The sequence below is a fragment of the Pleurodeles waltl genome, chromosome 7 (assembly GCF_031143425.1).
Source record: "Pleurodeles waltl isolate 20211129_DDA chromosome 7, aPleWal1.hap1.20221129, whole genome shotgun sequence".
NCBI classification, from domain to species: Eukaryota; Metazoa; Chordata; class Amphibia; order Caudata; family Salamandridae; genus Pleurodeles; species Pleurodeles waltl.
Window position 1 is genome coordinate 1,085,514,131 of NC_090446.1, and position 27,540 is coordinate 1,085,541,670.

Consider the following 27,540-nt stretch of genomic DNA (forward strand, 5'->3'; position numbering starts at 1 on the left):
TACATCTACTTACACCCTACCTCAACTGCACTGTGCAACTCCTGGTATCACGCCTCTCTGTTCTAAGAGACACATGTATACCGCCTCCACCACCAACCACAGAACACTAGAAGTATCTCTATTGTCAGCTTTTCAGAACCGATCTCATTGTTAGTGTCTTTCTGCTCCACATCCTCAGTCACAGAGTGGCTTCAAGGCATGATAATTCAAGTGTAGTGCTGGACCTCTTTTCTACACCAACCTCGATAGGATTATTTCAATTCTCAGAAGCAATTACAATGACATTCTGCCTGCAGTAATCAACAGAGTGAAGTCAATTTTTTGAGAAACAACATTACTGAATTCCCTCAGTGCAGGCCACTAAAAGAACAAATGCCTAAAACTGCCAAAATTCTGCAATTCCTCCTGCACGGATCACACATAAATAGCTACCACTTTTGCGAAGTACACGGTTCTGAAGTCTTTATATAAAATATATTGGATCCTTGCAGATCAATTCACCAAAATGTATGGGGTAGCAGCAGTGATATCATGCATAATTTGGTCCGGGAAACATCACATGTTTAATTCCTTGTCCCACTCATAACCACTCAACAGCCCTGTATGAGCTGCTGAGGACTTGAAGAAGAGCAGAGAGTGGACAGTACAGTAGAGAGATTTAACAGACTTATTTTCTTCCTTTTCGTGCCACTTTGTTAATACTCCTCAGACCAGGGTAGCACAGTCAGTGCAAGGATCAGCAGATGTTACCCATGTTAGTGTTATGGACACAAAATGGATGCTTATTTTCATGCTTCTGAAGGTTACTCATGTTCTCAATCTCGAATTGATGATCCTAGCTTCAGAGGGGTCAAAGAGAAATCCCCACAGTGGATGCGTTACTCCACAGAGACACCAAATTCAGCATATCAAATCAGTTATGCTATGTTTCCTGGGCCAAAATGCACCTGGATATTTTTAACACATAACCTCACAGTCTCATTTACGAGTCTTGAAAACAGTCAATATTCCATATCACGGTGACAGCTAACGCTTTACATTAGGATATTGTTTGTTTCATATTGTTTACAAAGCAACAGTTTCATTTTGTTTACATTATAACAGCTTTGTGTCACTTCGTCTATACGGGAGACGGAAACCACAAAATATATTAATACTTTGTGAATATACTCAAAATAAGAGTGTTTGCTACAAAAATAAATGCCGGGTATTCATTTCTTAATTACCTAAAATAAATGTCCTAAAATATGGCGGCAAACCAATAACCAATACAAATGCTTTATCATACTTTATAACTGATGCATACATACCTATACAATAGACTAATCCTCACAGTGAACACGTCAAGACTTTACTGCTTTATGGTTACATAGAGAGAAAGTTAAAAGAGTGATTAGAAGCAGCTAAAGTCGACACACAAGATGCCCATTATGGGTTTTACAAGGTTTCGGTCTGAGATCCCTTCACCATCAACTAATAAAAACGGAATGCACTCATAGTGATTGTCAGTGATTTAGGTGTATTCAAGAATTCTTTTCATCACTCTTGTGCTGCCTACAAGTTGGACCCTATGTTGAACAGATGTGGCCCATCAAGGGTGGTATGCTTGCTGTGTCCTAATAACACAAGCTACATTAATTTAACAGATTTTTGACTGAGTGTTGGACGAGCCAGCTTCACAATTTAAGACATGGACTAGACTGGTAATCTTGCCAGCTTCTTTGCCTTGTTCGTTGATGTGGGGGCTCAAATGGCAAGAGTTTCAAAAGTAGACAGCTGTGGTGCTCAGAAGAATCCGTAGCCGGATACGTTGGAACGCTGAGTGGCTTCACTCTGGTTTTTTCTGTGCCATGGATATGGGCATGATGTGCTAATGAATGGTCTGATGTCCGCTATACCTGTGGTGTTCCTCCAGCCCTGGCAATGGATATCCCGCCTCAGAACACCTAAATGCAGCACCCTGCGCAGTTTTCATTCACCATGCCAACTTCACCTGGGCACAGCTGAATCTTTACAGCCAGTGGCAGCATTTTCTTTTGGATAGCTACAGGTTTCACTCCCCTTACCCGAGGATGAGATGTCCACATACATTTTTAAAATTCCCAACATAAATGCAGGTAACCCGCCCCAGTATGCATGTACCACAGTAATGCAGGTGATGACTTCACTTCAATCATGTCGGAGAATTTGCTTTTGAAGAATTTCCTTTTTTCTTCCCACCTGAAACTTTTTAATTAATAGTTTTCTCAAATGTTAGAAGAGAGACAGTCTTTTGCTGTTGGTTTTAGATATACTTGTTTTCTATTTGACAGTTTTATTTCTGGCTAACAATTAACAAATTTCACTTTAATAGTACCTAGGATGTTTGGAGAAGAAAGGCTGTTATGTTATTTCTGTTTCTGGTGACTCTCCCCGAGCCCACTAGCTGGATTTCTAACTGTGGGATGGATTTGAGACAATCATTGGCTAGATGGAGGCTACTGCTACTGATACTATGGGGCAGTTGGACAAAATATGTTTAAAAAAAATTGTAAGTGAAGGTAATTACTTCTGCTCAGCTCTGCCTTCGTTTTCAGACAGATGTTAAACAGAAGTGGTGATGGTGCAGCCATGTGGGATACCGCAGGGGACAGGGGTAATAGCAGAGCAGACCGATGTTCTTTTGGTACAGTCAGATAAGAAAGACTAATATGAATATAGTGAACCATATCTAACTCGAGCATTGTGAGAGAGCTTAGTTAGTTTAAGCGCATAAACCATCCATTGCAAAAAGCCTCTTAATAAAAAGATCTGCCAAACAGAGGGCTGTTTCAGCTCACCTATCATGAATGCTCAGATGTCATCGACACAGGGCTCAATGCCTTTGTTGGGTTGAAATCCAGAATAGATTTGCAGACAAAGAATTGATGGCCTTCAATGTACAATTGAACGACAGCATATTTTTCGGGAATTTTTAAAGGAATATAGATTTTTGCACTAAGCTATTGCTACCAGATCTTTATTTAAATTCCATACTTATTGCAGATGTAAAAAAAGTGGGGTTACAATAACGGAAAGGGAAGAGATGACGCCTGAAGTAAGATCATGAATACAAAAATGTATGTGATATCTGATCAACACTGAAAGGAATATACAGTTCTTTTCTGTGGATCAATAGAATAATCTCACTCTGTGATTATAATATCTCTAATGCTACTTCTTAGAAGAAAATGTGTAATTTCCTACTTCAACAACTGTAAGCATTGTTTAATAACTGTTTGTTTTTATACATTTATTATCATACCTCTGCACAATCATCTTGTCTTATGTGGTCCTCTGTCAAACGGATTCTGTTTCGAGAGAACCTGTGATGAAGCACAACATGTTTTAATGTACTGAAAGGCCAAAAAAACATTGCATTTAGAGAGATACTGCATAAAAGAATATGTCTTTCATCCACACAGAAGGCAATACTTGTATTTTTTAATAACTTCTTTTCTCAGCATTTGCCTATTTTTCAATATGACATATTTGGTTTATAATGTATTTGCCCTTAGAAAAGTCCAACTATTTCACTTTTTGAACTCCTTGGTTATGGTCTATGCATTGGTCTATTGCATGCCGAAGAGGCCACATTCAATGTATCATCTGTTTAAAATGACTTAGGTCCTCATTACGAGTTTAACGGTCTGTGCATCGCCATGGCTGCGGTAGTAGTTCGACCACCATCGTCTTGGCGGTCGGACCACTGTATTACGAGTCAGGTGGACTGTGGAGCAAAGACCTTCGCGGTCCCACCGGCAGACAGCACAGACCACCACAGTCACAAGGCAGCACAAAAGTGCTGGCGGAGACAGTGTTTCCATCGGACACATTATGAGATTGTACACCACCGTCCAACGATCACGTCTCAGCAGGCGAAAACAGACAGTATTAGGGAAGCAACTCACCTGCAGGCAGCCTTACACGTCCGGTGCCACGATGAGGCCCATCACAGACGTCCTGCCACTGATAATCAATGGAGCCCAAAATCCATGCCGCAGTGGATGCAACAAACCATAAGTACACATACCTACCTGTCTCATTACACTCATCAACAGATCGTCAGGCTGTCATCCACATCATATGGGGATCACACTATGGCCACTAAGTACACTTGCCATCATGTACACAGTCGGAGTCATTCACAACTAATGACTCATTGAAAACCATTACAACGCCTCCTTTGGGCAGGTCACTCACACTGCACTGCAACACCACACAAAAACACATGTCTGACGATCTCAGGCACAGGGACAGTGAAGTCTACACAACATTGTGTCACACAACACTAACAACACAGCAACATCACATCTACCAATACAATTGGCACCCTCACATTCCTCATATGAAATGGGCTGCCATCAGATTCAGCACACATATGTATTGATGTGTTATGTAACAAAAACACCCCTCACATTAAACATCCCTGTAATGGACCCACACATATCACCCACATTGCAACACACTGGAAGGACAATGCGATGCACAATAGACAGAGAGACAAACATACAAAGTTCACTATGCAAGCAACACCTGCACAATAGAGATGGGGCATCAGGAGCACTTAGGGAAGAATGCTGTACTGTTTCTTCTCTCCCATTAGAAAACATTGGGTTGCAATAGTGCACTTAATAAATGCTATCTTTAGATTGGGAGCAGGTAAAATTCTAATATTTAGACTCAAATAAATTGCAATTTAAAATCCTCTTTCATGACAAAGACAGATTGTAAGTCACAATGCTGAAAAGGTCACTTTTATAAAGTTGGTTTTTCCTGAGATGTATGACTGTGCTGGGTCTGCTGTTGGGCGTTGTGTATTCCTCCCAGGCAGTGACACAAAATGGATTAGGTGTGGACAGGATGGGACACCCGGCCAGGATGGCTGGGGGCAGAGCCGTTCCCTGCCCCATTGCACTTCAAAGGGACGTGCATCCAACACACTCAAAGAAACCTGGCACTAGCATTTTGTCACCCCAGACTTCTTGAATCCTTCACAGGGGAAGAGAAGATATTTCCTGAACCAGATGCAGGTATAATATAGGGAAGCCCCCCCATTTCAAAGGCTAGTACCAAATATAAATATTAGACTCTTAGAATGCCTCTGCAGTACACTCCTGCACCTGTGGAAGACTTCAGAAGGACTGCCCTGATCCCCCCGAACACTACTTTCAGAGGATTACCCTGTTGCTTGAAGGCCTGCCTTGCTTCTCAGAGGAGAACTGGACCATCTCCTTGAACTCAGGATAACCAGAGGTAACCCCAAGGGCTATTTGGCTTGCCTTCTGTGTGAGTTCAGGAACATAACAAGCCCTTGATGCCTTGAAACCTGCACCTGGCCTCTGAGTTCTAACATAAAAATCTTCACTGTAACATCGTCTAGCAGCGCCCTGGCAATACGCCCTCCTCCTTGGACACTTTCTGCTGCCAAGCCCCTCCGAACTATACCTTCTCAGGAACTTTTCTTCAGGATTTTTTTGTCAGTTTGAAGGTGAGCCGAAATGGGCCCGATACAACCACTTTCGAGTTAGGGCTTAACATTTGACTATGCCCAGGTCTCACACAACCGGATAGCTGCAGTTGGAGCTTTGACCTTTTATTCACAGTTTTGCAATAAAAACTTTAACAACGCATAGCTTGGATTCTACTTATTTAATTTAATTTGTTGTGGAGTCATTTTATTCATCACATTTTACACTATTTTTCAAAATTGGTTGCAGATTATTCTTGTGTCCACTTTATTACCATTTGTGTGCTGAAAAAATAATTCACACCTGGCCTCAATGGTAAGCCTGACTGCATTGTGCCAAGCTACCGAAGGATTAAGCATATTTATTTTAATTACTTTTCTGGTTCACCATAAAAAGGATTGTAGTTGTTACATGAGTGGCATTACAGCCTTCCTCAAACCATTAACCCCATTTCTTACAACTATACAATTCATGATGGCAACAAAAAACATAATTCTTGGCCAATAAAACATATGTAGTTTAGAATTAGAGTTCAAGATTAATTTGTGAACTTAACTGCCAAAATATGCAAAAGATTAGCCATTCATAGCCTGTAGGGCAGATTTTGGATTTATCCTAAGCCAAAGAACCCAAAACCTTTTAAAGTAAAGTTCAATCTTTGTACCAAGTTTAGTGTACTGCTGTTCTACAGCTTTTATTCTAAGAGAGAACAAACATATCTAATGGAGTGGAAACAAAAAAAATTAGCTTTTTGATCCCATCAAAAAATGTATTGACCCATTCATTTGTGCCCACGAAAATTGAAAATTGACACATAACCTGCGTCAAATGATCAAAATGGCTGACAAGTTTGATACAGACTTGACAAGTGTTTAGCAAGTCAAACACTGCATTTTCTATGGAGTAATCATCTGAACAAGAACGTCCAACCTCTGACAACTATACAAAATTGCATCACATTATCCATTTATACTAGAATCATGATCCTAGTCAGTGTACTCTTGCACCTCCTCTGTTGCTAAAACGTTTCTGACATCTCCTGCTACTCCTGTTGCTGATTCAACATTGCCTGCATTTCCCTCCAACTAATGTGTTCAAGAATGAAGCAGTGCCCACCAGGAGCAACACTTACTAGCACTGATATCACCAACAACTGATGCCTTGTGAAAGAGACCCAAAATAATTTCACACCTCAGCTGTACTGTACACTATCAGAATATTGTGGGCCTCATTTCTTAGCGGGTCACTTGTCATTTCTTCATGGATGAGTTTAAAGGTACATCGGCCAAGCAGATGGAATCTGCCTGACGTGTTTACATGTGTGCTGGCTGAATCTCCGTCTGCAGACAGAGTGTTTTCTTCACCTGCATACCACCCATAAAATGTACTCCTTTGTTCCTTTGCCATTCCACTTCAGTAAAACATAGTCAAGCAGAAATGTTGTCAGTGTAATCAGGTCTTTTTTTATTTCTCTGTTTCTTGTCCCTTTATTCTCCTTTCATTTATTTTCTTGTGGGTTATAAAATGTATTTCATTTTTCTTTATAATGGTAGGGAGAAGAAATCCCCATTTCATAGAGGGAGAATTGTCAGTCATGGTGGATGAAATTATTAGAGTAGAGCCACAATTGTTTGGAGCCCGAGTACAAAATACAACCCTAGCTCAGCCAAAGGCAAATGTTTGCCAAAATAGTTGACAAAGTGTACAAAATACAACAAATACAAGTATAGCTCCGAAAAGGCAAATGTGGCCCAAAATAGTTGACAAAGTGAATGCTGTAGGAAACAACCAGTGCACACAGGAGGAAATTAGGAAGAGTTGGATGAACTGTGGCATAAAGTGTGTTCACTGGTCTCCAAGTGTCACTTGGAGGCCCAGAGGACTGCTGGTGATTCTCCCAAACCCTGCTTTACAACTTTTTTCCCTGAGAGAAGAAGGTTTTGCAGATCCTACATCCTGAAGCCTTGTCAGGAATCCCTGGTGGAATGGAGATTGATACCTTAGGCTTTGGAATGTATCACTAATCCTAAATGTCATGTTTGCTTTTAATGTAGCTGTTGCAATTGTGTTTTGCACTTTTATTAAACAATTAAACATATAAACCCATATACACATGTATTAAATTATTTTTTTCCAGAAATGTGGTAGCAGTATTGTTGTATCTATTGTTTTACTAATGATCAATATGTGTTGTCAATATGTGTGGTTTTCTTCATAGATTATTTGTTGTTTCTGCTTTGTTTTTTGTTTTTTAATGTATTTTGTTATAGTTAAGACAACAGGTTCCAATCTTCATTTAATTGTACATGAAGTTATAGTGCTTGTAATTGTTTTCACCTAATAGCATATTTCATTTATGTGTTTTATATTGTAAATGTCTGTTCATCTTCACTGCATATATTTACTAGGTATGCTCAACTTACAGTTTTCCAAGTGTTGCCAAAGTTTAATTGAAAGTACAACTGCCATGATGTCTTGTTTTTGTTTAGTGAAAATAATATTGCAAAGTGATGTTGGCCAATCTCTCTCTTTCCATATATGCACAACTTTTAAAGTGTTATGTATTTATCAATCTCAGTTTTATGCTATGTAGTAAAATTTCGTTATTTTACTAATTTTGTATGTTTGTATGTTGTTTGTATGTTCTTGTTCTTTCATTTAATTTCACAAATCAAAGTATTTATGTTATGTTGTATGCTGAATATAAGTTGTATTGATAATAAATGTATTTTGCACCAATTTCAAATTGGTGGTAACTGTGATTGTTTTGTGACTGCATTCACGGTCACAAACCAATCATACATACCTCTGGGATTCGGTATTAGGAAGGGACACCCTTGACACGCCCTTTCCTAATACCGAATCGGTATGTAGTCGCAAATCCAATTTGCAATTCGGTAACAGGTTACAGAATCGAAAATTTGACTCGTTACATACAAAAATGCATATTTGTGATTGCAAATGGCCCATTGGGCCGTTTGCCATCACAAAAGTGTTTGGCCTCAAGATCCTTGTAATTCATTGCCCTAAACTACACAAACCTATGTGGGCTTTAGGTCAAGAAAGAGTAGGGGGTAATCAAAAACTACTTTGGTGTTCTGTTCAGTGAGAATGGGAGATTTGGGGACCAAATAGAGGAAATCGGGAAAAAAGGTCTTGCCTTGGCATTTGGGTTGCAGTCCTGCCACACAAAACTGAAATGCCCCATGCTCACGCTGATCCTGCAAGTAGTTCAAGCAAAGGTCCCCCTAACTCTAGCTTATGAAAGTGAGGCCCTAAGAGGATGTGACAGCATTATTCTGGACAAAACGTTACTTAAAATTCATATGCACATCTTCCAATTACCCGATCATCCATACCCTGCACAAATCAGGTTGGAGTTTGGCACTGTCAAGCAGTGAATCACTCGAATGGTGGCCTTTGTGATATACTGCCAGAAAGTCAATCTAGCAAAGGAAGGGTCACTTGGTTACTCTCTTTGGTTACTCTCTTTGATCCAAATTAGAAACAAATATCCACTCTCCAGCCAGGGTCTACTTGCTGCAGGCCTGGGGCACTCTCAGCCTAATAAAGCTTGGGATCTTCCGCAAAACCATCAGCAGTTCAAAAACCTGACAAAAGCAAGCTCACAACTGCTCTCTTTGCTAGTTGGCAAGGACTCCCAGTCCCGACGACCCCATGACTGGATGACGTGCCAAAGAAACATGAGGTTGAAACCACATTGATACCTCAGTGAATCTTTCAATGACTGGACCAAGGCCCAGTTTATAAATCATAGTTTGGGTCTATTGCCGATCTTAAACCACCTGCATGTATGGAAAAGACCTGGGGCACATGAGCCCTGTTGGTTATGCCTTCAGAACCAGGAAGATATTTTTTGCATACACAGCCTGTGCCTTTCCTTACGGGGATGGGTGTGAGCTCCTTCAGAGCCTATGGAATGCACATGGCATCAGGTACCTGCAGGGAGGCAGTGATGGCCTGTTTTGACCCTCCTGATTAAAGGCTGAATGTTCATATGAAGATGACATGGTGAAGGAACCTAAAAAAGAATAAAACCAACAAATCATTTAAATTACATGACAAAATAGACACATTTAAAATAAATATTCTTCAGGACTACTCAATGTATTAAAACTCTGATCTACAAACATCTTTGCCCTGGATTTTCCTTAACTTGCCCTTCCTAAAAAATATCCAGCTCAGACCTTTATCCTCATTAGATTAAAGGTTAGTTTTGCATATAATGTAATAATATGTAGAGATATACTTACACTCATATGAAGAAGTTGTCAATAACATCTTGATGTAAGTCAGTTTCTTCCTCTTCACCACTATCATCTTCATAGAGCAGTTCAACATCCTCACCTGGCGGCTCATCATGGTTTCCCTCCTCTGTAATGTACACAATGTTCCATCACAGGGCTATGTTGTGCAGCATACAGCATGCCATGGTGGGTTTTGCACACCTTATTGGGTAAGTAGAGGAGGGTTCCATCAGTCTTATCCAGACATTGAAATCTGGCCTTTAGGAGCATAAAAGCCTGCTGCACTGGTCTCCGTGTTCTTCCAAGGGCCTCACTAAAACAAACTTCTCCTGGTGGTGTTGTATTTCTTAGCGGTGCTAACAACCATGGTTGGTTAGGATAAGCTGAGTCTCTTATATAAATAAAAAAAAAAATGAGCAAAAAATGTAATACTGTTATAGATCATTAAACTTGAAACTAACCAAAAATATATTGACAGATTGTACTTACCAACAAGCCAGGCAGTTGCAGGTTCATGAGATATTTGGAGTGGTATAGTTCGGTTCAGTAGTACAAAAGAATCATATGTTGATTCTGAAAAATGCACACACACGCTCATTATCTACAAATCAGGTAAGCAGACAACTTGCCCATTGATTGAATGGAAGTTCTTTAAATTGTCGGTGACCTGTTCTGTCTCATCTAGTGCTACTAAGGCCATATGTGTGCCATCAATTGCTCCAACCAGATGTGGTAGGCCATCGAAAGCATAACAATCTCCCTTCCTAAGGGCAAAAATCTTATTTTTGGGAAACTGTATGAAGCTGTTGATGTGCCTTATCATGAAGAAAGAACTTCTTTTAGCACATCAATGAAAGTTGGTTGTGACATTCCACCAGATACTGCCACAGTGTAGTGGAATGACCCTGTGGCTACAAAATGTAGTACTGCCTTAATTTTGACTCTTGATGTTATTGATGTGGGATTACTATTGTGAGGCAGAAGATCTGGCTCCAGCTGATGCCATAAATCAATAATAGTTTGCCTATCAATCTGAATTTGTTCATATTATCCCATTTGTCCTTGGTGACAAGGTCTGGAAATGGTGGAAAAAACTTGAGGCTATTGTCTTCTACCTCTCCCTGTGTTCATATGTCTGCATTAAAAAAATAGTAAAATATTTCATAAAATGTGCACACCTTTCTTTGATAATCAACTCACATGTCATGTATTTGTAAAAATCTATTTGGTTTCTTAACATATCTATATACAACATTTATTAATGATTTTGTTATTTAAGAAAACTTTTTTGACATGTCTATTATTTTTTTCAAGAAACGTGTATATAATACATTTTAAATGTGTTATGTGCATTTTTAAAAAAATGTTCTATCAAAAAATCTGTCAATGGAAGCATAAACAAGACCGCACAACTATTACATTTAACCACAGTAACGCACTACATAATACTGTTTCTGTTTGTATCATTAGCATGTTGCATATGTAAACTAACAAGCCACCATTTTCAGTGGTTGTGATGCACTTAACATTCACAAATATATTATCTAAAATTTTTAAATTTTGGGTGCCTGACCTCACCATTAGGAGATTTGCAATCAGTCCGCCGTCGGTGGAAGTTGACCTGATAGTGTGTGCAAAACTCCATGATGGACACAGCCAACAAGTGTGACAGCAACATGTGAAATCCAATGGATGTGTCCATCTCCGTTGATGATCGCCCAAGTCTTGTAGATGTATGTGGCATGTCAAAAAAAGCTCACTTGCCTCCAGACACTGCATCCAACAACCCCTTCTCAACTTTTGCTGCTATTTTCGGTCTCTGGGAGCCACAATGCCAGGGACAGCAGAAGACAGGGCCCCTAACCTCTCACCAGAGGAGCTGGAATTGCTGGCTACAGAGGTCCTGTCCCAGTACAGCCAGCTGTATAGCTCACCAGAGGAACAGGTACATGTTTTAAATGAAAATGTAATTCTGACTACCTGTTTTTTATTATTTAAACACATGCTAGAATGTCACTTTTAGTTCCTAAGAGACGTGTAGTGACTGAAGTGAAGTTTTGGTTCTTTTTAAATTAAACTGAAAAGTTTTGAAGTGTATTTTAAAACACATTATAATTAGACAACACCACAAAATTAGTATGTGTTGTGTGTTTGATGTCCTATTTTATTGTTGGTGTGTAGTTCTCTCTCACTCTCCCTCTCTCTCTCTCTCTCTCTTTCTCTCTCTCTCTCTCTCTCTATATATATATATATATATATATATATATATAAAGAAATTCATGCTAAATCTACAAAATTAAAATTATGTTCATGCAGAAAATATACTATATTTGCAATACAAATTAATATACGTATATATTTTTGACATACCAAATAAAAATGATTTTTGCTATTTACATTATCCCAAAAATCACTCAGCCTAGGTCAGGTGTTTCGAGGTGTCTCCAACCTGTCAATCACAAGCTACCAGTAACTCCCAGACAGCTTTAGGGTAGCTTCCAGCCTTGAGCTTAATTTTAAATAAGCAAAAGGTTAAACTTTCCTTTTCAAGTTAAGGGAAGGCTGTGTTAATTTTACATTATTTCCATAAGGCTGCATATAGCAGGGTCTGATAATGAGCACTGCTAAGTCAGATTTGTGACCCAAGCTGGGGCTGGGTACAGAGGTGAATAACTGAAGCACTGGGTATTTAATTCTTAAATAAAGGGCCTTGTCTACTCAGTGTTGGAGCTGTGAATAACATTATGGCGGTCATTACAACATTGGTGGTAAATGTCGCTTACTGCCGTGCAGAAGACCGCCAACACACCGCCGTGCCCGTGGAATTCCGCCACAGCTATTATGACCCACATATCGGAATCCGCCAAAATTCAGACACCCACACAAGTCCGACACACCAAAGGTCAGTGATAAACTGGTGAAAACAAAACCTCCACCGTCACACCAACAGAAATACGCCCACACTATCACAACACATGAATCCACGCAGCGGTCTTTCAACTGCGGTATTCCATTGGCGGTACACACCGCCGCACTCAAAATACACAAACTCTTACAAAACACAGCCACATTGGACAATTCCAAATACACACACCTGATACACATACACACACCACTCTCACACACCCATTACAATATAAAACACACAGCCACAAACCCCCCCAACCAAAAATTCCGAAAGAAGGCCCAAGAGAGATAGCACCTGCAAGAACAACAGCATCCACAGGCACACAACACCATCACCCACAGAACTTCCATGCACCTCACACAACACGTCACTACATATCAGCACACTTAACACCACACACTCCACCCCACACATCACCTACACCACCCCATGGCACGGCAAAGATAACCCTGGTTCTTGGAGGAGGAGCTCAGGGTCATGGTGGAGGAAATCGTCCGGGTAGAGCCACAGCTATTCGGAGCACAGGTGCAGCACACCTCAATAGCAAGGAAGATGGAGCTATGGCGAAGAATAGTGGACAGGGTCAACACAGTAGGACAGCACCCAAGAAATCGGTAGGACATCAGGAAGAGGTGGAACGACCTACAGGGGAAACTGCGTTCCGTGGTCTCAAGACACCACCAGGCGGTTCAGCGGACTGCCGGCGGACCCCCACCTCCTCACCCACAACTAACAACATGGGAGGAGCAGGTCTTGGCTATACTGCATCCTGAGGTCCTCGCAGGAGTAGGTGGAGGAATGGACTCTGGTAAGACAAATCTTAATTATTACATCCCCCACCCTACCTGCATGCCAGCACATACCCCCACCCTCGCCCTCACTCCCAGCACCCCAACTCCTCACGTCTGTCCCAACATCACAAATCACCCATCCCAACACCAAGCCCTGCATGCAACAACAAAGCATGGACACCCATCACTAAAGCATGCCCACTGCACATACCCATACAACCCCCTAAACCATCCTCACACAAGGTCCCACACAGGAATGCAAGCACTGGGGTACACGGTCATCCACCCATTGCACACCATGACACACACAGATGTAATAGCCATCCTTTTGTACCCCTGCAGGACCCCTACCCAACGTCACCGGACAGGAGGGTCCACACATGTCCACACCACCAACAGAAGAGGCCCACAGTGATGACAGCACCTCTGTCCAACTGGATCTAGATGAACAGCCCGGCCGATCGGGGACCTCGGGACAGTCGGTTCCCCTCACCCAGTCACAGGCCACCACAGACCTTCCCCCCTCTGGAAACATCAGCACAGTACCCACCCAGCGGGCCCATACCTCCGTCCCCAGGACACGTCAAGCAGCAGTGTGTCTACCACTACAGGGAACCCAGGATAACCCACCACCCCAACAACAACAGGGACCTGGGGGCAGTGGTAGTGGGCACACAGTCCAGGGGACGGAGGCCCAGGAACACAGGGGAACTGGGAGGGCTGCTGTGCGACAGGAGGCGGACAGGCCAAGGGAACCCACTCTCCACAAGGCCCTCTCCTCCATCATGGGAACATACCACCACTCTCAGGAGATGATGGCAACGGTACTGGCCAAGTTTCAGGAGACCCAGCGCCTGTAGGAGGAACAGTATATGGGTTTCAGGGAGGAACTCATAACTATCAGGTCCACCCTGGGCACCATCATAGGGGTGCTGAAGGAAGTACTCAACACCAGGAGGGACACTGTGGCTCTACAAGGGGCCCCTGACACTAGCATGCACGATGAACTGCCCACCACCTCCGCCGGCGCTAGTTGACAGGATGCCCTGCCACAGGACCACCACACCAGCACCCCACCCCCTGCAGAGGGAGAACCACCCCGTAAACGGTCCCTGAGATCCAGGACAAAGATAGAGCACGATGCCAAGACTCCGCCAAGAAATGAGACCACCCTGATTGTCATCCTACTGTCCCACTTTGTCACACTGTCCATACTTTAACTGCCCCAGCTCCACTTCCTATGCCCATTTGGGCAATGCACCTGTGAGACTAATAGACTGGACTCTGCCATGGACATTCCTCCGCCATCACCCCTCACCATTTCACTCCCCCCTCCAATATTGATCACTTAAATAAACACACTTAAAGCACAAAACATTCTGGAGTCTGTCGTTGATTTCGAAATAGTGTATTAGCAATTACAGTGAAGAAATGCTCTTTCAAATGTAATGTCAACATACCTATGTCACACAGCTCTAGACCATGAGGAATCTAAGCAGATGTCACACAGTGGGACCCACATCTGTGAAATAGTAGGGGAAAGTGACAACTCTGTGACCATACACTGGGTGAAAACGACACACAGTAGAGAGGTAGTAGTGTTAAAGTACATGTAGCAGGCAGGTCTGTACTCTTACCTGTGTCTCACTGGAAATATTGCTGGATCACTGAGTCCCTGTTGTTCCTGTCTTTTTCTTCTGCTTCCTCGTCTTCACTGTCCACAGGCTCCACAGCTGCAACAACACCGACATCTGGACCATCCTCCTGCAGAAAAGGCACCTGTCGTCGCAAACCCAAGTTATGAAGCATACAGCAGGCCACAATGATCTGGCACACCTTCTTTGGTGAGTAGAATAGGGATCCACCTGTCATATGGAGGCACCTGAACCTGGCCTTCAGGCGGCCGAAGGTCCGCTCGATCACCCTCCTAGTTCGCCCATGGGCCTCATTGTAGTGTTCCTCTGCCCTTGTCCTGGGATTCCTCACTGGGGCCAGTAGCCATGACAGGTTGGGGTAACCAGAGTCACCTGCAAATGGTGAGGGACAACTGTTAGACATGCACTAACCTGGAGGGATATCCCCTGACCCAGACAACCATTTCCACTGACTTGCCTCCAGGTGCTCACCTAATAGCCACACATGGTGCCTCTGGAGTTGACCCATCACATAAGGGATGCTGCTATTCCGCAGGATGTAGGCGTCATGCACTACCAAACATACCATCTGTACATTCATAGAATGATAACTCTTCCGGTTTCTGTACAACTGTTCACTCCTGTGGGGGGGACCAAAGCCACATGGGTCCCATCAATGGCACCTATGATGTTGGGGATGTGTCCCAGGGCATATAAATCACTTTTCACTGTAGGCAAATCCTCCACCTGAGGGAAAACGATGTAGCTCCGCATGTGTTTCAGAAGGGCAGACAACACTCTGGACAATAGGTTGGAAAACATAGGCTGGGACATCCCTGATGCTATGGCCACTGTTGTTTGAAAAGACCAACTTGCAAGGAAATGGAGCACTGACAGCACCTGCACTTGAGGGGGGATTCCTGTGGGATGGCGGATTGCTGACATCAGGTCTGGCTCCAACTGGGTACACAGTTCCTGGATTGTGGCTCGGTCAAGCCTGTATGTGATAATCAAATGTCGCTCCTCCATTGTCGACAGGTCCACCAACGATCTGTACACCGGAGGATGCCGCCATCTCCTCACATGTTCCAGCGGACGGTGCCTATGAAGGACAACAGCGAGTACAGAGTCAAACAACTCAGAGGTACGTACCCACAGTTTACCCCGAACACCAATCATACACAAAAGGTGGCCTGTATGTGTGTTGAGTCTAGGCCTAGGTATGTGTGACGCAGTTGGAAATAAAGCCATGTGGGCCCCTGAAATGGCGGCTGCCTGACCTCTAAAGTGGAACAGTGGGATGTGAGGTAACTGCGCTGGCGTGTTACACCGTGGCAGTAGGCGGTCGAAGACCGTGGCACAATGCTGCATTGGTTAACATTGGACCCTATGGGTCCCAGGAGCCAATGACGATGTACGCCGGCGGTGACAGTACGCACCGCCACAGACATGACCGCCATTTTCTGTCTGTTCAATCACTCGATACCTGATCTTCGACAGGAGAGGACCTACACTGCAAGTGCTGCTGTGACCTCAATCTGGTAAAGACAATGGCTCGAGTGTCTGGGGAAAGGGCCCCTGCCTTCACATCGGAGGAGTTGGAGAAGCTCGTGGATGGGGTCCTCCCCCAGTACACGCTACTCTATGGTCCTCCAGACAAACAGGTAAGTACAAAGGGAGCATGTTGTATGGGATATGCCTGTGTGGAGAGGGCTGGATGTAAGAAGGAAGGGGGAGAGTGCTACGTGCATCAAAGATGGTGAATGCATGTGCCACATGGCAAGGCTAGGGATGGGGGCCAATCACTTTGACGGTGCAGTTTGTAATAACTTCTCTTTTTCACCTGTACATTTAATGTAGGTCAGCGCCCACCAGAAGAAAGATATTTGGCGTGCCATCGCTAAGGACATCCGGACCCTGGGGGTCTACCACAGACGTAGCACCCACTGCCGGAAAAGATGGGAGGACATTCGCCGCTGGAGCAAGAAGACGGCGGAGGCTCAGCTGGGGATGGCCTCCCAACGTGGGAGGGGTGCCCGTCGCACCATGACCCCCCTGATGTTCAGGATCCTGGCGGTGGCCTACCCGGAGTTGGATGGGCGCTTGAGGGCATCACAGCAGCCACAAGGGGGTGAGTACACTTTCATTCTGCTGACTTTGCGCACAGTGGAGGGGTCTGGGTGGGGGAGGTGGGCTGTGGGTTTTCCTAGGCGAGGGCGAGTTCCGTTGGCAAGGCCCCTCTGTAAGGCAGGCCATGTGTCACCCCAGCCCACCTCTGTAGAGTGACAACTACACCTAGTCATGCCCCTGTGTGATCTATGTGTGCAGATGTCGTCCATAGCCTTGTAGGCCATTTCCCAGGAATGGAACAGTGGACCCCAAGAGCGCGGCATAGTGCAGGGGTCTTCTGTGTCTGTTGTGTCCGCCAACAGTAGCGGTAATGCATGCACTCAACATGACTTTCTTCTGTCTCCCCCCCCCTTTTTGTGGTCTCCCTGTTTTTGTGTGCATTAGCATCATCAGGCGGAGGAGCAGTGGCACCGGAGCACGAGGGAGCTGCATCCCACATGGCCCTGGAGGGCGACACTAGGGAGTCTGAATTCACCAGTGGGACCGAGGGTGAGGGGAGCTCCACAGCGGGGACAGGAGCTGACACCAGTGACACGGGCTCGTCCCCTGATGGGAGCTCCCTGTGGTGGCAGCAACATCTGTGCCCCTGCATCTACAGGTACAGCCGCCACCCCCCCTACCAGCACCGCCCTCCCAGCAGCCCCTCAGCCTTTGCCCCGTGCCCGCTCACCCAGGAGGGTGGGCATCACCTTCGCCCCATGCACCTCAGGCCCTGCCCCAGTCACCCCTGCTGCCCTCAGTGAGGAGGCCATTGACCTCCTCAGGTCCCTCACTGTTGGGCAGTCTACCATTGTGAATGCCATCCAGGGTGTAGAGAGGCAGTTGCAACAAACCAATGCATTCCTGGAGGGCAATAATTCTGGTCAGGTGGCCCTTCAGCGAGCTTTTAGACTCTGGCCACAGCACTGATGGCAGCCATTGTCCCCGTCTCTAGCCTCCCCCCTCCAACTTCCTCCACCCCGACCCAATCCCCTGTACCTCAGCCTATCTCAAGCACACCTACAGACCAACATGCACACACCTCAACACCCAAGGGAAGCTCAGGCAAACATAAGCACCACACATCCCACAGGCACTCACGCAAGCATCACACATGCAGATGCACCAACATCCACTGCCTCCACAGTGTCCCCCTCCTCTTCATCTCCCTCCTCCCTCCCAGTCTCGTCTACACTCACACCTGCATGCACTACCTCTACAGCCACTACGTCCCTCTCCAGCACACCCACCACCACACCCCGCTCATGTGCAGTCACCACCCCCACTACCATTCACACATCCCCTGTGTCCTCTCCCAGTGTGTCTGTGACGCCCACTCCAAAGATACACAAACGCAGGCACACACCCACCCAACAGTCATCCACCTCACGACAGCCTCCAGTGCATGCACCTTCACCCAAAGTCACCAAACGTACACCTCCTACAACCACCATCTCTTCCTCCACTCCCAAACCCCCTCCAGCTACCCGTCCAAGTGTGTCCAAAAAACGTTTCCTGTCCAATCTTGACCTCTTTCCCACACCTCCCCCACTCCGTCCATAACATAGGTACTGAACTAGCACCTCAGCCACAACATCTCCGGGACCAGTGGTGCCTGTAGTCACCAGAATCTGGAGTGCACCGGCCACCAAGGCAGCCAGTGTGGCACAGAGCCACAGCACAGACAGTCCCCCACCTGTGAAGCATCAGAAGTTGGCCAGTACCCGGCGGGAGAGGGGGAAGACTCCAGCCACCAAAGCTGCTCCCAGGGGTACAGGTGGGAGTGTGGAGTCAGCTGTGACACCTTCCAAGGTGGGGAAGGGCCACAAGAAACCTGGCAAGTCTGGGAAGAGCAGCACAGCGGAGAAGACCGCCATCATCCCCGCTGCCCAGGAGGCCAGCACCAGCCGAGCTGCCCAGGAGACCACCGCTAGCACCAGCCCAGCTGCCCAGGAGGCCACCGCCAGCACCAGCCCACCTGGCCAGGAGGCCACCTCCAGCATCAGCCCAACTGCCCAGGAGGCCACTGCCAGCACCAGCCCACCTGGCCGGGAGGCCACCGCCAGCACCAGCCCCGCTAGGCCATGAAGGACCGCCAGCAAAAGCCCCGCTGGGCCATGAAGGTCCGCCAGCAAAAGCCCTGCTGGGCCATGAAGGACCACCAGCAAAAGCCCCGCTGGGCCATGAAGGACCACCAGCAGCTGAGACCCTGCAATGGAGACCGCCATCTCAAGCACCACTGAATAGGGCACCGCCACCTCAAGCACAGCTGAACAGGGCACCACCATCTCAAGCACCACTGAACAGGGCACCGCCGCCTCAAGCACCGCTGAACAGGGCACCGCCGACTCAAGCACCGCTGAACAGGGCACCGCCGTCCCAAACACCGCTGAACGGGGCACTGCCATTTCAAGCACAGCTGAACAGGTCACCGCTATCTCAAGCACCGCTGAACAGGGCACCGCCGTCTCAAGCACTGCTAGCCCATGAGCGGCAGGGGCACTGACGCAACTGAGTCTCTCACGGGGTGAATGATGCACTCTGGGCACCATGCCCCCTCCAGAACCAGTGGGGAGATACATCCGCTACCTCTGTCCTTAGCAGGATGAAGCACTTTGGGCACCATGCCCCCTCCAGAACCAGTGGAGAGATACATCCACTACCTCTGTCCTTAGCAGGATGAAGCACTCTGGGCACACAGCCCCCTCCAGAACCAGTGGAGACTGTCATCCACTACCTCTGTCCTTAGCAGGATGAAGCACTCTGGGCACTATGCCCCATCCAGAACCAGTGGAGACTGTGATCCACTTGTGAGATTGTGGCTTTGCACTCCCCAGGATTGAACAGTGGGGAACACACCTACTGTAGAGACTTGAGAAACTGTGGCTTTGCACTCCCCAGGATTGAACAGTGGGAAACCCACCCACTGTAGAGACTTGAGAGACTGTGGCTTTGCACTCCCCAGGTTTGGACAGTGGGCAGCCCACCCCCTGTAGAGACTTGAGAGACTGTGGCTTTGCACTCCCCAGGATTGAACAGTGGGCATGTGGCCCCCTTGTGGATTTGGTGTCATGCACTCAAGCGGCTGAGGTGCCCCCCCTTTCCCTCCCCCTGAGGTGCCTGTTTAGTCGCTGTCTGATGCCCCTACTTTGTTCTCTCCGTCATGGTCAGGGATCTTGTGTGGGCCTCACCCGTACCGTGTGGTCCCAGTGTTCCACGGACTTTCTTAGTGCACTACCTGGACTGCTATGCTTGGTATATATTATGTACATGGTGTATATATATATTTCTGCCTACTTGCTTTTAATATATTACAATGGTTACACTCATTTTCTATTGTCTTTGCATTCTTCCGGGGGGTTTGGGGATATAACTGTGATGTATTGATATGCATTAGTGTGTGTGTTGTAGTGGGTGAGGGTGGGGGTGTTGCGTGTGTGTGTCCCTGTTTTTTCCCTCCCCCCGTGTCGTAGGTGCAGTACTCACCGTGGTCTTCAACGCCAGTGTTCGTGCTCCTGGTAGCGGAGCAGGAAGACTATTGCAGGTAGAATTTGGAGTTCCGGATCCATGGCTTCCTCGTTCCTCAAGGGGTGTGTAGAGGTGAGCGTTTTCCCTTCGGGATTCCTGTTTCCGCCATGTTATATCCGTGATGAATCCGCCACGGAAAAGGTGGCGGATTGGCCTGTCATAATAGTGTGGGCGGTACATTGTCTCCCGCCTGTCTGTTGGCGGTGACCGTCAAGCTGTTTGTTTGTACCGCCGTGGTGGTCGGAATGTTAAAGTGGCTGTCTTTGTTGGCGATTTCCGCCTCGGTCGTAATTGCAAATATTTTACCGCCGGCCTGTTGGCAGTATTACCGCCACTTTAACAGCGACCGCCAGGGTTGTAATGACCACCTATGTCTCTGAATGCTTTTGAATGGCAGAATATGAAAATGAAAAGTTACCATAATGATTAAGGTAACTCTTCATTTCAATTTTCTCCCATTTCAAAGTGCTGCATTTACAAACAGCAGCCCCTTTACTCTGAATGGCCAGTAGGCACTGTACCATAAGTATAATGGAAAAATACAGCCATTTTTTTAAATGAGAAAAATTTAAAGTTCGGAACAATGTTCCATATTATGACATTTTGTGCAGAATATTTTTCTGCACATTCAATATCTCCCATTTAAAAACAAATAATTGTAGGTTTGTGTTATACAAGTAAGAGTGACAAATATGGCAAAAGGTTTGTGGCTCTCAGTCACCCATACAAATATATCCCATTCATATGCACACGTGCTCATATGTCCACAAAGACCGTGCTCACACTGACACACATGGCAAACCATTCATAGTGCTCTTAGTCATAGTATCTGGTTCAAACCATAGTATCTGGCTCTATAGATGTTAGGCTTAAAGTCAATGAAGCTTGGCGTAGGAGTGTCTTATAACAATGCACAAGTTGTTTAGCATTAGGTAGCTCATGAAGATTTTCACTGATCAGAAGTAGCTCTCACTACAGATTATGTTGGAGGCCCCTGGCCTAGATGATGTAACTGGTGTGGTTTAGTAAAATAAGGATGCGGAAAGGGATAAGAGCACTCAACAGGTCACTATAAAGTTTTATTTAATAACAATTAAAACAAACTATGCTGTTCTAACTTTTTTAAATTGCTTTTGATTGATTTCTCAAAATTGTATTACATCAATACAAGTAAACAAAAAATATTCATACAGGTCAACGCCTACCAGAAAAAGACCATTTGGAAGGCCATTGCAAAGAAGGTGTGGAATCTGTGAGTCTACAAACGGCACAACATCCATCGCAGAAATAGATGGGAGAACCTATGGCGCTGGACCAAAAAGTCAGTTGAAGTCCAGCTCGGCCAGTCCTCCCAACATAGGAAACATGTGTGTCGCACCCTGACCTCCCTAATAGCTTGCATGGTTGTGGTGACCTATCCACAGCTTGATGGGCAGTTGAAAGCCCATTAGCAGTATCAAGGGGGTAAGTTGATTTTGGAGTTTTTTATGTCAAATAACTATTTTTTGTTACAGCAATAAATTATGGCATCAACATAAATGTTGACACATGTCCAATGCACAAGAAGAGATTTTTAAGGTGTAAGTTTTGCACAAGGTGTACAAGAATGTGTTTTGTGTATTAATTTGTGGAAAATTATCACTATCAAAGGACTGTTTTGAAGAGACATATGCCTGCCTAAAAAATATATATGAGTTTGTTTGATGTTATTAGGGACACTTGTACCAAACACACGCCTTCCTAGAAAAATATACATGAGTTTGTTTGATGGTATAAGGGACAGTTGTACCAAACAAGCCACAATTTATTTTTGTGTCAGGTGTGATGCTCTGTCACAAATGTGAAGGCATGGATGTTGTCCCGATTACAGGTGACATAGCATAAAATGCACTTATGATACAGTGTATGTTCCAAATGTCACAGTGGTAAGTTGGTATTATAATCAAACAATAGTGAGCATGTGAGCCAAAATGACTAGTAACATGAGAATAAATGGCTAAAAATTTTAATTGAAACATATTACAAATACGTTTTTACTAAAAATACAATTCATTTTATGTTAAAGTAGACAGATTTGCATGTTTCTCTTACTCCTTTACAATTGTGCATGTCAGCCAGTCTGTTTTTTGAAAAATGAATTTGATAGGCATACATTTTTGGAAAAAACAGACAGGAATGTGTACACATTGGTGACAGAGTAACACATACCCAAAACATCATTTGTATGTCCTTTGTTATGTCCAGATGATAAATCAATAATGAACGAAAATATATTAGTTAAAGGGACTTTTGTAGCTGCAAGGTTCCATCACATATATGTTGAAGTATCCCATCTGAAAACCGGAAAATCAGGCACTACTCATGACTCATTAGGAAATTTGAGAAATGCATCAAGGTTTAATCTATTGCATATTGTGATTTGCATTTTACTTTTTATTTAAAATTATATATTGTTAGAAATTGGGTCTTTGGTTGACAGTCAAGTTACCCCCTGTTCAAGCAAGGACCCTCACTCTAGTCAGGGTAAAAGAGAATCACCCTCAGCTAACCCCTGATTACCCCCTTGGTAGCTTGGCAGAGCAGTAGGCTTAACTTCAGAGTGCTAGGTGTAAAGTATTTGTACCAACACACACAGTAACTTAATGAGAACACTACAAAATGACACAACACCAGTTTAGAAAAATAGGAAATATTTATCTAAACAAAACAAGACCGAAACGACAAAAATCTGACATATACAAGTCAAGTTATGAATTTTTAAAGATTAAACTAAAAAATAGCGCTTAGAAACACAAAATGTTTCGATGAGGTGTTAACACGGCGTTGTGACAGAGTCCTTCCCAAGAAGCCGACACCAGCGGCGCCGGACACGGAGTCGCGTAGACCCCCAAGTTCAGTACCTTTGGTGAAGAGTGAAAACGAGTCGATGCGCGTAGTCGGGGATCGTGGCATCGGTGCGAAACATTGAATCAGAGCATTTCGAGCAGCGTTGGTCACGACGTGGTGCGGCGACTTCCACGGAGTCGCGGACTTCAGCGGGGCTACAGCGGCGTCGGGCCTGCAAAGACTGTTGCGTTCCAGCAAAGATCACAGAGTCGGTTGCAGGTGGCCTCACCGGATTCGACAGCGCCGTCGGTCCAAAGTCATCCGAAGTCGATTTCCTTGGATTTACACCAGCTTAGCTTCCAGGGGCCCAGGAACTGGATAGGGAACCACTTGTCAGAGCAGGAGTCTCTCCAGAGACTCCAGGTGCTGGCAGAGAGAAGTCTTTGCTGTCCCTGAGACTTCAAACAACAGGAGGCAAGCTCTAAATCAAGCCCTTGGAGATTTCTTCACAAGATGGAAGGCACAGAAAGTCCAGTCTTTGCGCTCTTACTCTGGCAGAAGCAGCAACTGCAGGATAGCTCCACAAAGCACAGTCACAGGCAGAGCAGCACTTCTCCTCAGCTCTTCACCTCTTCTCCAGGCAGAGGTCCCTCTTGTTTCCAGAAATGTTCTAAAGTCTGTGGTTTTGGGTGCCCTTCTTATACCCAATTTCTCCTTTGAAGTAGGCCTACTTCAAAGTAAAGTCTCTTTTGAATGTGAAATCCTGCCCTTGCCAGGCCCCAGACACTCACCAGGGGGTCGGAGACGGCATTGTGTGAGGACAGGCACAGCCCTTTCAGGTGTAAGTGACCACTCCTCCCCTCCCTCCTAACACAGATAACACATATGGCTCATCAGGAAATGCAGGCTACACACCAGCTCCTTTTGTGTCACTGTTTAGTGTGAGGTGCAACCAGCCCATTTGTCAAACTGACTCAGACAGGGAATCCACAAACAGGCAGAGCCACAGAAATGGTATAAGCAAGAAAATGCTCTCTTTCTAAAAGTGGCATTTTCAAACACACAATCTTAAAATCAACTTAACTAAAAGATGTATTTTTAAATTGTGAGCTCAGAGACCCCAAACTCCACATGTCCATCCGCTCCCAAAGGGAATCTACACTTTAATCAGATTTAAAGGTAGCCCCCATGTTAACCTATGAGAGGTATAGGCCTTGCAACAGTGAAAAAACGAATTTAGCAATATTTCACTATCAGGACATATAAAACACATTAGTACATGTCCTACCTTAACCATACACTGCACCCTGCTCTTGGGGCTACCTAGGGCCTACCTTAGGGGTGCTTTACATGTAAGAAAAGGGAAGGTTTAGGCCTGGCAAGTGGGTACACTTGCCAAGTCGAATTTACAGTTAAACCTGCACACACAGACATTGCAATGGCAGGTCTGAGACATGATTATACAGCTACTTATGTGGGTGGCACAACCAGTGCTGCAGGCCCTTTAGTAGCATTTGTTTTACAGGTACTGGCACCTCTAGTGCACTTTACTAGGGACTTACTAGTAAATCAGATATGCCAATCATGGATAAGCCAATTACATACACATTTTGTAAAGGAGCACTTGCACTTTAGCACTGGTTAGCAGTGGTAAAGTGTCCAGAGTAACAAAAACAGCAAAATCAGAGTCCAGCACACATCAACAACCTGGGGAACAGAGGCAAAAAAGTTAAGGGAGACCACGCCAGGGATGAAAACTCTAACATATGTGAATCAGAGTATTAAATATTTACTGTAATGTTGTACCAATTCATGCTGATAGTGAATGCCAGCATATTTTTTTTTTTTCCACAATGGTAAAACAAGCTGAAAATAACATAAGACGTTTTGGAGTCAAATGTAAAATTATGTTTGCTATGTACTAAAGTGGATTAGAAATGTATGAAGCCCTTTGTCTTTACTCATGCTGCAGAAGTCATTCGAAAATACCAACAAATTTATTTTTGAATTTCCTTAACAGCATAAGTAAATACATTGGGCGTGATACGTTAATAAGCAACTTTAGTACTGAATCCATAAAATTAATTTTGACATTTGAAAAATACTTAAGTTACTTGAAGTAAATGTTACCATTGTGAAATGAAGTAATCACAAAAGGTGTGGGGTAGTAGGAACAGGGGGTAAGACTGGGTTTGTCTTTAACCAGTTCCTGGTTGCATTAGGTTGCTTGATAGGGGGTGCTGTGTTGCCCTACAGGAGTAGCAGGGGATTTTCCTTTACGGACTAGGTGGTCTCACACACATAATAGTGTCTTGCTTCATCATATGACCACCTAGCCCCACCTAAGTAAGATGATACTACTCAGGCGGACTCGACCTCTGGTTAAAAGAACCAGAGGGAGTGCTGAAATTGAATTGACTGGATAGTTACAGTGATCCAGAGGGGGTGAATAATAAAATTACCTAACATGTCACCGGTGGCTCTTGTTAGTTTTAATGGTGGTGCATGTTGGTAAGACTAAAACTAAGGGGGAAGGCTCGTTAGAGGATAATGTCTCTTGGAGTCTAAAAGGGGTTGAACATGACCAACATGTTTCTGCCCTCACTAAGTGCTGGTGGGTCAGGGGCATTCGTCAGGGTCGGAGCACCTGTAATAAGTACGGTGCTCAAAGTGAAAGTGTGTGTCCTACCTGAACAGGTAGTTCACGGTGGGGTAGGCCTATAGTAAATGATAAATAAATCACAATTAATTCAGAGTGACAGAGAGGTGGCAAACCACAGCACACGACACAGCAATCAGTGAGAAAATGAAAAAATGCACTCACACATGCATGCAATTGTGACTTACCCCGGAGCTGGGGGTGTATTGCCTCTGGTCTGGCTAGAACCGGGGGGGGGGTTTCCCTTGTAGTCACACTCTGAGGAGATTAAGGGTTTAGCAAGAGGGGACAAGGAGAAGAAAGAGAGCTAAGGACGCATAGTGTGCTAGCAGAAAGGAGGAAACTGCGCAGGGTGCGCTACAGCCAGGGGGAGGCCAATAGGGCAGGTTAGTGAGGTAAGGAAAGGCCATTGTGAAATGCTCAAACAAAAGAAACAGGCTTACAGTTTATCCAAATATTGGTACAATATTGGAGTAAATATTAAAACACATTGACTCCTGTTTTTATTTTTTGAATAAAGGTAAATCAGCCTGTTTACCCTGTACACACAATGAAAAAGTTTTTTTTTGCCTTATATTGATTTTTGTGACATAAGTTCACTATTCACTATTCAAAACAACCAATCAGAACCATTCACAGGTGTTAAACAGTTCCTGGAGAAAACTGAAAATGTAAATGAGAAATGATCAAAAAGGATGTAGGCCCAATAATGGTAAATTACAAAACTGTGACCAAACAGTTTCTAAAGATGTGATCCTACAATCATGAGATAATGGTAAGTTAAAGGTATGTTTGAAAGCCTTGAAGGAGGTGAGATATAAAAATGTGGAAAATGTTTTGTGAAAAACATCATAATCAGTTCTATATACCCAGATAGAATAAAACTATTGTATATGTCTTTTTAGCATCTTCAAAGGCAGGAGAAGGGGACATTGGCCATGGAGGCAGGGAAGCAACTGGCCACTGTGTGTCAGGTGGCAGGAACTCAGACACTGATGGGCACAGTGGCATGGAGGGTGAAGGGACTGGAACGGAGGTGGTCAGCTCATCATCATCTGCAGAGGCCTCCCTAAGCATCCAGTCCCTAGTGGTGGTAGACATACAGGAACTGAACCAATTGCTACCTTTTCCACCACCCAGAAACCCATCTCCACCCTCCCTCCTGCTCCCCTCCAGTTGGCCAAACCCAACCCCCTTAAAAGGACCAGGGCTCACCATCACCCCGGGCACTCCACCACCTACCCGTGTCACCCCTGAGACACTGAGTCAGGAGCCTCTTGACCTCTTACCCAGCATCTCCATAGGCCAGACTGCGATCATGAATGGAA

General features: G+C 44.8%; 1 protein-coding gene across 2 annotated transcripts in view; it reads right to left on the minus strand.

The window, feature by feature from the left end:
- Window positions 1-27,540, minus strand: part of TOM1L1 (target of myb1 like 1 membrane trafficking protein) — a 501,668-nt gene that overhangs the window by 224,477 nt on the left and 249,651 nt on the right. For both annotated transcript variants that reach the window (XM_069200030.1, XM_069200031.1), the window contains exon 9: window positions 3,284-3,344. In XM_069200030.1, coding sequence (XP_069056131.1) covers window positions 3,284-3,344 — 61 coding nt within the window. The remainder of the gene's footprint in view (window positions 1-3,283; window positions 3,345-27,540) is intronic.